General features: G+C 34.3%; 1 protein-coding gene across 8 annotated transcripts in view; it reads right to left on the bottom strand.

Moving 5' to 3' along the window:
* LOC107041167 (glucose transporter type 1) overlaps positions 1-12,977 on the bottom strand; it is a 54,967-nt gene that overhangs the window by 5,315 nt on the left and 36,675 nt on the right. For 3 of the 8 annotated variants that reach the window (XM_015261588.1, XM_015261587.1, XM_015261593.1), the window contains 6 exons: positions 12,654-12,885; positions 11,373-11,585; positions 9,080-9,304; positions 8,025-8,164; positions 6,543-6,575; positions 3,121-3,218 (listed from right to left, as the gene is read on the bottom strand). In XM_015261588.1, coding sequence (XP_015117074.1) covers positions 3,121-3,218; positions 6,543-6,575; positions 8,025-8,164; positions 9,080-9,304; positions 11,373-11,585; positions 12,654-12,885 — 941 coding nt within the window. Of the gene's footprint in view, positions 1-3,120; positions 3,219-4,340; positions 4,628-6,542; positions 6,576-8,024; positions 8,165-9,079; positions 9,305-11,372; positions 11,586-12,653; positions 12,886-12,977 lie in introns of those variants that run through there. The other 5 variants (XM_015261589.1, XM_015261590.1, XM_029126314.1 and 2 more) reach the window with 5 other exon arrangements.

The raw sequence follows: 12,977 nt of genomic DNA, 5'->3' as shown, positions 1-12,977 counted from the left end.
TACACTATCTAAACAAGAAATACTATTTGACCTCTACCATGTTATTCTTTCTCAAAGTTACACGTGAGTCACTCGGAAACAGACAAAAATACAGTTCCTCCATCTGTTGATATATCATTAATTACAAAAATATTGTAAAGAGTCATTGTGAAGTCCCACGCAGGAAAATCCAATTGCCCTTTGTGATCTCTTCACGTATCGGTATTATTTTAACTACTACAGAGGCCAGTGTATCAGAATCGGGTGGATATTGTTGAATTTGTGATAATACAAGTTTGAATTATTGTGACGCGTTCAAATGAAGGATGTGTTGCTGTGGGCGTTTCAATGGATGATCAAATTATGAGAATTACTAATGATTATCTACGAGTTCAATTGTACAAAATAATCACAACTACGAGTATGAGACTATGGGTGACAAAAATTATTGAATTTGAAAAATATTTTTGGGGGTCAATATCTACGAAATGACGAAATTTACAGAAAATGTCGTGATTTATAAACGAAGTTTAATGGCATTTTTAACTAGTTTTTGGAATTAAATGGAATCTTTCACGAATACTTCAGATATTTATCAAAAGACATTTTTTGCTGTCATCATATTCTAGATATTGACAAAACAATGGACACAACATTTTTCAAATTAATAATTCTCACGATCAATATGAGTAATAAAGTAATGAATGAAGAATACGATAAATCATCGAATATGCAAAGAATAAATTTTCAGTATTAACCGAATGATTAATGAACCCAGAAGACCCTCAACGGGTCTCCTGTGCCCCCACACATAATCCAGAAGTTAATCATCAATATTAAAATCTGTAATTTCATAGATCCTCTTGCAGAATTCATGAGTAACAAGCAAATTCATAAACCAAATCAGTCAAATTAAACTCATGTTACGTTCAGCTAAAATCAAGAATTGATTGTTTCAATGATAATAATTAAACAAATAATAACGTATGGAAAAAATTCAATAGAAAGGCTATTCGTTTTTTGTCTATTTCTATTGAGAATTCCATTGCCTTTGATATTTTGATTTTTTCGCATGATTTTTTCTATAACAATTCTCGGACATAATTTTTTTCAATTCTTCGTTGAATTTTTCCTTTTTTTCATTACGAAATTCAATGAAAAATATAAAATATTTATGTTTGAGAATTTTTATTAAAAAAATTGTAATAGAATCGCATAGAAAAGTGAATTTTCAATAGAAGTGATTAAAAAATGAAGAGAATCCCGAGAAATTCCTAGCAAATGCGCTATTGAACTTTCTATTAGTTTTTGGTCGATTCTATTGAAAAATTCCGCAGCTTCCCTTCTCTTTCAGTACAAATGTTTAATGAAAAATAGTTTATAAAAAAATCTATAGAATTCAATTTTATTCAATTTATTCCATTGAGGTATTTTCTCTGGAAATTCCTCTTCAGAAATTTTCCAATTTTTTTCATTGGATTTTTCAATAAAAAAATTTGTGTAAAATACATTCTGTTTGACATTTTTTATGAAGAAAAACAGGCAGTAAAGCAGTGGAATTTTCCAATAAAATCCGTTAAATACTGATAAAATTTCAATACCCATAGAAATTCAATAGAAATCCAATAGAATTTTCTATCGAATTCCCTAGGTTTTTCAGTGAATTTTTTTCGTGCGTGTCACGATGATGATAATGATGATAAAATAAAATCGCTTACAGTGAGACTACAAATCAACGAATTCACGTACATACAGAGATAATAAATAAGGGGTGTCATGCAAAAGTGTTGAGGTCGAGGGGGTGGGAGGATGGGGGGACTGAGTAAGGATTCTCAACACGCAGCAAACGATTCCTCCAGGCCCAAGATAGCAGATACTGCAGACTCCACGAATTATTATTTTTTTCTCTTTTATTATGGGATTTTCAGACACAGAGCAAAGGGGATCCCAGTGGATTCTCCGGGTGCGCGTGAGGAGATTTTCATCACCATTTTTTCTCTCATTTCGGGGGATAATAAAGATACAATTGGAAATTGTTACAGTGCGAAGTGATTTTCCTCAATTGAAATTCCGGAATCCACGAGAATTGGGAATTTAAAAAAATTGAAAAAAAATTTCTCCATTTTTTTCAGATTTTTTTTGGTTGTTGCCAGTGGTTCATCTAGTGGGATTTGCAATTTTAGTGCGATTAGTTTGACGGAACGATTTTTGTGTAATGGAAAAAGCGTGGAGTGCCACTTTGCTGATAACTCAATTAATCCCTTCAATTTTCACAATTAATCGAGTGACGTTCCGTCCCTGTGCGTTCATATTCCATCGATTTAGAAAACAAAAATGATATTGGTAGTGGTTAACTCGTTCAAAGGCGTGCCATCTACCGTGTCAGTGTGCTCTGGTATTTTTAGGCAATTTTTTTTTTAAATTGAGTTGTTGAAAAATAAAAAGGTAAAGTATTCTTCTGATTTTTGGACCTTACCAAATTGCGGTGGAATTATATCAGAGGATCCTAAGTGTCCCCTGGGCTGTCATCTAAAATTTATCACCCAAACTTTGGCATAATTATGGTTTTTAACAAAAATAGTTGTAGCGAAGTGGTAAAATCAAATAATATAAAGAACATTTCTGATTAATAAATGAGTAATCAAATGAACTGGAGTCTCCACAAATTTATGAGTCGTGAACTAGTAGATTCGGAAATAATGATCAGACAACAACAAAAATTCGAATTAATTTGAAAAAAATTCTGGATGAATTTTGCTGAATTAATTAAATCCCAATAACTCTTCAGATATGTCTCTTCATTTTGCAAAATATTTTCGAAGAAAACCCAGAATAAAAAACCGTAAAAATGAGAAACAGATATGTATGAAAATATTTACCACTTCACTACATCAACACTCGTTCAATTGAACAATGAAAAAAATCAGTAAATGTCCTACCGATTGTTAACAATCCTATAAACAACAACAGTCCCTCTAATAAATTCGATGGCACACAGAGACATTGGAATAAGGGTCAATAGATATCATGTAACAATTATTGGCTACAGCCATGTCTGAGGAATTGTTTGCCCTGTTGATGGAAGTTTTGATAGTGACAGGTGATGATACGGGTGTTGTCGGTCAGGTTGACAGGCCTTACATGAATCAGGATGGGGCTTCTCCTCTGCCACCATGAGGGCTGCACTCTCTGCCGGTGGTATGTGTCCCTCTAACGCATTCGTACAGTTTAGCATGGTCCTGCAAAACACCACGCCACTTGTTTCCAACATTTTTTTCTCTCCTCCAATATTTTTCATTCCAATTTTTTATGACTCCTCACACTCTTCACTCCTCCACTTAACTCTCTCTCTTTTTTTAAACTTTATTCTGAGAGCGACATGCAATTTTTGTTATCAACTTTCCGACTGACTGAATGAGCAACAGAGAGTGTTTCTGCTGCATGAACAGCTTTCGATTTAATCGTGACACGACAGCTTGCAAAACATTTAATGAATTTTTTTTTTTCGGTGACACTTACACGTCTCATTGCGGGAATTCGTGTGTTTCACGGGTGCTGCTTTCACGCTTACATGAGTTGGATGACACGAAGAATTTATGGTATCAATAAAAAAATTAACGAAGAGAAAAGTAGACTTGAGAGGCGGTGAAGTGGATTTTTTTAGCCGTGAATAACTCGAGATCGGCAGTGGGAAATTGGACAATTTTTTATGCTGAAGGAATAAAGTTTGAATTAAAAAATTGTTGTCATGAATCAAACTAATAATTTCGTTCGTGTAATGCAACTCTGACGTCGAACACAGTAGAATGCACAATGAGACATGTAAGAGTGAAAATCACCTGCTGTTTTTATCATCATCCCAAAATAAAATGCATTTCACAGTTTCTATCCTTCGACTTTACGTAATCAAAAACATGAAAATATCTCAAACATTGTGAGATATTCACTGGCCTGTGTAGTAGAAAAACGAGAAAAAGTAAACGTGAATATCAGTAAAATAATTGAGCGTTAGATATCTATTAATTACATTTCACACTCATGAATTATCCAACGATTCAACGAATTATCTCAGTCAATCCTAGATTTTATAATTAATGATTTCTGCATCTGTACAATCAGCAATTTACAAAACAATCTCATTATCGTTTAATCTATTTACAGAGAAATGGAAAAAATGAAAAAAATGAGACATGAGGGATGATATATCCACAACATCACACGCAATTGTAAAAGTAAAAAAAAATCAACAAACAGAGTTATTTATTCCACAACATCAATTGAAATCTCCTGACGGATAAAATGATATTTCTCTTATTTGTCTTCTTCAGTAAAAAAAAATTCTCTCTGCACTGGTGATGCCGAAATATTCGTAACACAATGATGACGATGAGATGAAATGAGATGAGATGATTTACATTAATCAATACTTCAGCAACTTGACATTAAGTGACTATCAACAATGTAAATACAACACTGTACGTAATTAATTAAACTGTTGGGCTGTTTCTCCTCGCGGATAATCAAATTCAATAGTTCATTTCAATGTTTAATTTATCATTATGATCTATTGGTAGCGTTAGTATGGGTGGCAGTGGTGGCATCGGATAGGACGGTCTCCTTGCTAGAGTTAGTCGTGAGCTCTTCTTCCCTGCAATACAATAACGTATACATGGCCATCTCGCCATTCCTCTTTTTCTCTCAAAAGTGTTTTCTCCTTATTGTCAAAATATTCGTTCATATCTCCCTGTTCTTAAAAAAAAATTTCTGTCGTCTCCTCTTGTTTACTTTATTATCATTTTCACAAATGATTTACGGAATAACAATTAATCAAGGACTCAAGCTTCAATAAATCACTGAATGTTTCGGCAAAACCTTTGGATTAAACTACCAAGCGTCGAATAAAAGAATAATTAACAATGAATACCTGAAGTTGAGGGGAATTTTATATTTATCCCGATATTTGACGAAGTAAATTGACTTGACGAGTGGACCATTAAATCGGAAATAGTCGAGGATGTCCAATAAATCCCCCCTCCCCCCACTTCAGATACAATACATAATACACAATACATAAAGCCCAATGAACCCCTGGAAATTTGGGCATCGGAATAGTTAATAAAAAAGTAATAAATTCTAGAATGGAAAATTGAACTTCAGCCGTATCGACTCTCGCCATTGCACTGATTCCTCAAGCACCAGATATAAACCCCTCATGTACAAACGATATTAAACGATATTGGTAAATAAACTGATGCGAGTATATGCATTTATGTACTTAAACGTTAAATCGGATTTTCCAAACTATTGCGAAATATAACCGGAAGTCAATATGCAGTGGCGAGCAAAAATAGATGGGCTGCGGTAATTAAAGCACATTTTCATACACCACCCAACCCCCCATCCCACCAACTAACCAGTCTCACCCAATCTAGTGAGGCGAGCACTTTACTATTTTAATGAAAAATCTATTATAACGAACCTCAGTTAATACGATAAAAACGTGGAATACTTTTTAAAAAAGCAAACTCACATGCAATATCGCAAGTCACAGCGTCATTAAAATTTCATTGTTTATTTATTATTCGTGCCAGCTATTTTTTAATATAATTTTTATCAGGAATAATTGAAACGAAAGATAAATAATTCATAATTTATAGAAAATTGTTGAAATAAAAATTATGATTCTTCCATTTCCATAATTAATTAATTAATTAATTGATTCATAATACAATGATTAAATATTAATTCACTAATAAACGTAATTAATAAATAGGAGCATGCAGATTGTTTTCAATTGTAATTATTCTGTTGCAAGACTCCGAAATTCAGAAAAGGTTCGGGCTTTCATGTGATTAAAATTATCGATTTTGTTGAGTTTTGTCTGGGCTTAACCTGGTAACTTGGGTTTTAATAACATGATAGCCTCGACTCTCAGCAGAAACTGTGAAATGTATCTTCACGTTGAGTAAAAGGTTTATTTATCATTTATTTAAGTTGTTCATGCAGCTATGGTAATTGATGTCATTATTCATTGTAACGGGGCTCTCATCGGAATTTTTTTTGGTAACTAGTGAGAGATAAATTAGCATATTTAACATGCTGTACCAGGAACTTACGTTTTTGTGTCATTTGATTCCCATTTTGGGGGATTTTTGGCGTAATTGGGGGAGAGGGAAACAGCTGCAGTGAAGTAGTGAATTTTTTGTCTGACATTGTCGTCTGCATCTACTGGTTAATTGGGGAGAGACGGGAAATAATGGAGCCAATATCAACGCATCAATTCAGTTTGTTTTTTTTTTCATACGTAATTTTTTTTTGAATCAGTATTCTTCACAACTTCACTGCACAAATAATCCCCCGATTTATTATGATAAACAGACACATTTGATACCTCTTCATGCATGAAATTGAACCAAAAAATGTAATAATCGAGTAACCAAAAAGCAACCATTGCAGATAACGAAACATAACTCATGTTTCTGATATTTCAGTTGAAAAAAAAATGTCCCTCATATTATTTTCTCTCTAGTTTCATCTATTTTTCACAATTGAGGTGGACTCACCCATAAAGTCTGCTGTCCCGCAAGCTGCTCCTGCTCCAAATAACACAGACAGAAAGCACAGTTACGACGACAGTAGTACAACCGTATACCATGTATATAAAAAATTCAATATTAAATTCCTCTCGGTATCGTGAAATGAATAAATCAAATAAATTCAAAGAAAATAAATGGAACGAAAAGAACTCATAAATTCAAAGAATCATTTATTCTGTAAACAATATTATGTACAATATGCAAAAATAATATTAATGTCTCGTAATAAACTGAAACGAAGCAAATGACTACAGTTATGAATTTCATTGCAGGGACAGAGAAAGTTAACAAAATCAACATTTTTCTTTTCACTCTTAATTAGAAAATTCAACAATCAACAACTTAGGGACTAAATCTGAGCAAAATCCTTTGTGCGGTGTCTTCTATGCGCTTTTTGTGAGTGAGACTATTTCTCTAGGCTTAAAATAATTTAGATTTTAGTTAACAGAAAGGGATGGGGTCAAAAGAAATGTGAATTTTTTATTGATATGATTTTTTTCTGTGGTTTGATGGAGTAACGTACGGGAAAATTAGTAGAAAAAAATAGAATTCAAATAGAATTGATGAACGAATGCACTAGATTTTCCACTGAATTTTTTCATACGCTTCCAAGTTGACTTCTAAAATAATAAAACAGTGGAACAGCCTATCACACTTGAACGGTTAAATCATAAGTTGAAAAATGTAAATTTTCGTGAACCCAGTGATGAAATTTCTATAGGAATGCTTCCATAAAAATAGTTGTAAATATTTTGAAGAGAGGAAAAAATTTCCATTTCCCCCATTCGCACTTAATTTCGCATTTCGTCGCCTCACAATCACCTAAAGGCTCAAATACTCATCAAAACTTGAAAACAAAATGAATTTATGAACGTTTAAACCCAATAATTCACTGAAACTACCAGAATCCTGAATAAACACCCTTATCTCCTTGTTTCCACCTCACCACAGTCATTAAAATACGTATATCATTCAAGTTCCTGGGGTGGGAGAGGGAGAGTTAAACAATTATTTATCACAGAGTACAGAATAACGAGTATATGAATGCAATACTAGTAGTAAAATAGTCCTAACGCGAATTCTCCCGTGAAATACACAAGTGCAAGACTCATCATTGCATGCAGGTAACGTAATAACGCTTTGTCATCGTCAAATGGAATTCTCCACATCAGAATCAGTGAAATAGTCGCTGAATTCTCAATGCAACCGCGTGACATTTCAAGTTTTCAGCCGCCGAGTGACGCGCGGTGAATATTAATGACAAAAACTCTCGACAGAAATTGAATTTTTTTTTTCTATTCAACATTGGACTCGATTTGAATTTTTTCCCCCATTTTCTGTCATTGGGTTGCGGTTTTTTTTGTTATTGGCGATTTTCACTGGGAGGAGTGAGGGAGGGAGGGCTTGTAAGTGTCCGGCTTTCTCTCCGTGGGCGCTTTTCCATCATACCTGTCATGACCGTGCCTGAACAGCGCTAGGATCTCCTCGAAGGTCTTGTTCTTCGTCTCGGGTACCTTTTTATACGTAAATATCCAGAAAACTGCTAGGAATCCACTGAAGGGGAGGAATGTGTAGTTGTCGAGAACAGCCTGGAATAGACGAGGGGTTTTTTATGGTCAAATGTATTTTTCAATCCGAGATGTCAGGGATTTTGTAGTTGGAATGATAACTAAAGATTTTTGCGTTGTCTTAAGTTACAAAATTATTATGTAGAAAGATTATTTTGAGGGATGAAAAATGATGGGAAAATACTTCAAACAAGTGGAAAGACATTTCCAAGTTTACGACAGCACTAAAAATGCATCTTGTGGTAAAAAACAGTGAGTGAGGTTTTCACTCTTCAAGACTGTTGCAAATTTTTATCGCGTAGTTACACTGAAATTTCGGGGAATTTTGTCGTTGGACACTTAAAAGTTCAGGGAACAGTCAAGGGAAGCTGTGAATTTCAGTTCAATTATTCCATAAAAATTAATGGAGATCAGAAGAATTGAGAAAAATTGATTTTCGAATTTTCAATTAATTGAAAACGCGTGTGAAAACACACGCATGAAAAAATTCTATTGGAATTCTATTGAAAAATTCTATTCGTTTTTTGCGATGATTCTGTTGGATATTCGATGAGAGAAAGTCAATAGATTTCGAATTTCTGTTTAGAATTTTCTCTTGAGATTTTTTCTATAAAAAATGTTTGGGCATCAATGTTTTAAATTTTTTCCACTCTGATTCTGTAATTTAAATAACACAAAATGCAGTGGAAAAAGCAGAAAATTTGTGCCCAAAATTTTCAAATAGAAATAATCTCAAGAGAAAAATTCCAATAGAATTTTCTAGCAAATTCGTTAAGTTTTCTATTGAATGTTTTAATACGTGCAATTTATCTCGAACGAGAAATGAGTTGTCGCGATGAAAATTCACAGAAGATCGTTCGACAGATGACTAATGCCTCTTTAAACGTGTCAAACTACTCAATATTATCTGAAAAAATATAAATCGATGAAACTCACCATCATGCTTGGAAAAGCAATGCCAACAACGAAATTAGCCATCCAATTGATAAGTACAGCGATCGACATAGCAGCTGGTCTAGGTCCTTGTGAGAACAATTCAGCCGTTATCATCCATGGTATTGAGCCTGGCCCCACAGCGAAGAATACCACGAAGCTGAGTGTCGAGACAACCGATAGATACGACATCCAGCCAATCATTTCCTGTACGTAATTGAAAAACTCCTATCAGGGGGTAGTACCGATTGTTCGTCTTTCCTGAGCAACTGGAGGAGCCTCAGGAGTGTTAAACGTAAAATTTCATAAACAAAGTTAACAAAAGTGATCGAAAATAATAGTCAAACCATGCAGTTGTGCTCAGACCTGCTCCACTGTTCTCTCAAGCCTTTAATTATCTTAATTTATGTTTTTGTGATTTAATATTAATGTTGTGAAGTGATGTATCAAACGTAATGAGACAAGTTCATATTCCGGAAAAATACAATATCTGACTCATTGCATTTCACGCATTAAAAAAATTATAGATAAACCTCGCGAATTTCTACAGACTTTCAGCATTTTTCTTCATGGAAATGCTCAAGGGAAGATATTTTTTACAACTTATTCTGTCGTTATTTGTTATCTGTTATTTCGTTATTTCATTTACTCTGGAGCTTTTTTTATAGAATAATTGCTGCGGTAGATTTTCTATTAAAAAAAACCTGAAGTAAAACTGCGGAATTCTTCCATAGAATCGGCGAATTCGCTGGGTTTTTCTATGAATTTTTTTCACGCGTGTCTCCCACTTCACCACATAATAATGTGCACTGTGACTTAATTACCCCTAAATCTCTCGCCCCAAAAATGTGATATTAATTCACAGTTTAAGCGCACGATGAAAAAAGCGTTAAAAGTGATGAAAATTTTGAAATATCTAAAAATCCATTAATTCTGATTGATAAACGTGAGTAATAGTGCCAGGATTATCATGAAAACTTCGACCTCGCGCTCCAATGAGGGGAAGTAAAATGTTTATTCACTCTCCTGCTTTTTCCACCCACCCCCAACACTACTTGAAATAAATAGCACCTGAATGCTTCAATAAATCGAGTGAAAGAAAAATATTTCACGATCACTCGCATTGAATTTATAATGAAAGTATTGGACGCCTCTAGGAATTTATGGTGAGCATTAAAAAGCCATTGGCATGTACGAATGAATAGCAATATACCGTTAAGTAACAGGTTTGAGCTTACGAGAATTATGAAAATTGCAGAAATTGAATTAATGAAAAAAAAATCATGAAAAATAAATGAGTATAAAGGTGTCCCTCCTCCAAGCTGTCACGAAAGAGGTCGAAATGATGAGGGGATGGGGAGGGGGGAGGGGGTTGCAACATAAAGAGAAAAAAAAACATAAAGAACAGGGAATGAGAGGAATGAGAGGAACGAGAGGAATGAGTAAAATCGTAACATAAAAAGGAATTGAGTGAATGCATGTGGTTTTTTGTTATCGGCGGGATCATTATGTACATAACGATGATGTACTGTCGTTCAGAATGAGCACAATGAGTGTGCTTTAATGGATTCAGGCTCGATAAAATCAGGGGAGATCAATGTACACTAGAGGAAAAAATGGAAATTTATGATTGGGAAAAAACTAATTTGCGAGATGTGGGGATTAACATTCAGTGGAGAGTGTAAAATTTTTACGAGGAACAGAAATTTAAGTGGAGGGATTATTTTGTGAAATGGTAAAGAATATGTGAGTTGAGTGTCAAAGAATTTTTTCAGTTTTTCAATGAAAAAATCGTGGTTAGAGAATTTTTGTATTTTTAAGAGTAAGAAAATCTGCTATTCTTTGCCACTCGGGGACCGAATGATGAACAAAAATGCTTAAAAATTGTCGTAAGAAGCGGCGCATGCATGGATGATCATGGGACATATTGATTCTTACATACTAAATGAACAAACATGATTGTTATTGATGTTAAAATATTTAGCAAGTGATATTATTCTCACAGTTGTGTGCAGTGCCTCACTCCAGCTGGGAACAAAGCTTTTAAAAAGTACCCTTAGCACTCGTGTGTGCCCGTGACAAAAGCCACAAAAAATCGGTATTTACAGCTGTTGTGTGCCTCGTCATATGATTCAAAGCCTTTTGACTCTTTCGTAAGTTTTGAAGTCGTGAATTATCGGTTAAAATTTGACATTGTCGTAATTTTGACTATCAACCTTTTCTTACTTCATAAAGTATTTTTAGAATTCTTTTTTTTTCGTCTAGTGGATAGAGTCGAGGTGGCACAGTGACTTACCTTGATGAGGAATGAAATTGTGATGAATATGGAAAATATAAACATTCCACCGAGACCGTAGAGATGGAGAGTTCTTCTTCCAGTTCTGTCCATTAGGGGTATTGATACTAGAGTCATTATCACCATTATTGCACCGATACCGATTGAGGCCAGTTTAGCACTCTCTTCAGTCAGTCCAGCATTGTGGAATAATTGGGTGGAGTAATAAAACACCTGCGAACAGCATTTTACTTATTTGGAGGGGATGTTTGTCTAGAATTTTTTTGTGCAGAAATATTCCCAAGATGTTCATTGATTCTAGTAGATTTTGAGAAAAACGTTACATGAATGTTTTTAACTTAATGGCAAACTTGAAATTTTATTCTACACTGAGAGAAAAACGACAAAGTTCTCAAACAAGTCTTACTTGTGCGAAGAGAATAGTTTTTTGAAAATGATCAAAAAAGGATTTATTTGGGACAAATATGGGAGAGTGTGCCGGGATGAAAAATTTTTGTCGCAAAAATAGATTTAGTAGCTCAAAAAAAATTTCATTCTCTGTACACGCAAGAAATGTCATTTCTAGCACTACTCCTTCGTTATTCGATACTCCTATACGTATTTTGCTCCCGAAAAATCTTTGTTTTATGCGAAACAAGGGATAGTAGTTTTTCGTTTCGGCTGTCTAATAATCACAGACAACAAATGAACCCTTAAATGAAACAATAATAATGATATGATAGCAATCTTGTAACTTGGGGATTAAATATTTGTTGATAAATTTTCCTCTATATGAGATATTTTCATCCTGAAAAGGCACCGTCTGGTGTGAATTATCCGCCTCTTGAGCCAAATATTTCATTGCTGTCGAAAGCAGAATAATTATTCATGTTCGAGACTTTCAAATTCGAACCAAACAAATTCTTTTTGGCAATTTTTAACTAGCGATTTTGTTGGCCCAAACAAGATTTGTTTGACTACGTGTTTGTTTTTGTCTCAGTGTATTAAAAACAACGAAATTTTCTTGATGAATTTTCGAATACATCTTCTGCGTACAGCTTAATTCTTAAGCATAAATATTCCATATATTTCCGTGAATTTAGTCGCAAGTGATGAATTGGAATCGATAAAAAAAGAAAAAAACGATTTTCCACTAACGCATGAAATGAGTGAAAATTCATCAATAAAATTTTCAACAACTGTTAAATATCCGTCCCAAGAGCCCATAAAACCGAATAATAGTTCAATAACTCCAGATGTACTCAGATACCTCAACAATAGTCGACGACAATTATAACTTACAGCATTGATACCAGAAAGTTGCTGAGAGAGTTGCATGACCACACCAATAACAAGAGGTGCCCTGAGCGTTGGACTGCATATAAGCTCACTCATTTTAATTGTCGACTCAGCCTGTTGAGCCCTTTCCTCCGCCCTCATTTCATCTATGTCCTCCTCAACTTGGTTACTACCCCTTAACCTTCTCAAAGCCCTACGTGCCTCCTCTTCCCACTGCTTTGTAATGAGCAAATATCTGTACAAGTGATAATGATAAACATGTCGTCAGGCATAAATTGAACATTGTAGAAACTTTGGGATGAAGAGACTAAACTTCGTCAAGTTTCT

This window comes from Diachasma alloeum, unplaced genomic scaffold (genome assembly GCF_001412515.2).
Source record: "Diachasma alloeum isolate Michigan unplaced genomic scaffold, Dall2.0 Dall_scaffold_00358, whole genome shotgun sequence".
NCBI classification, from domain to species: Eukaryota; Metazoa; Arthropoda; class Insecta; order Hymenoptera; family Braconidae; genus Diachasma; species Diachasma alloeum.
The sequence above is the reverse complement of the archived record's forward strand: the minus strand, read 5'-3'. Positions and strand labels throughout refer to the sequence as shown.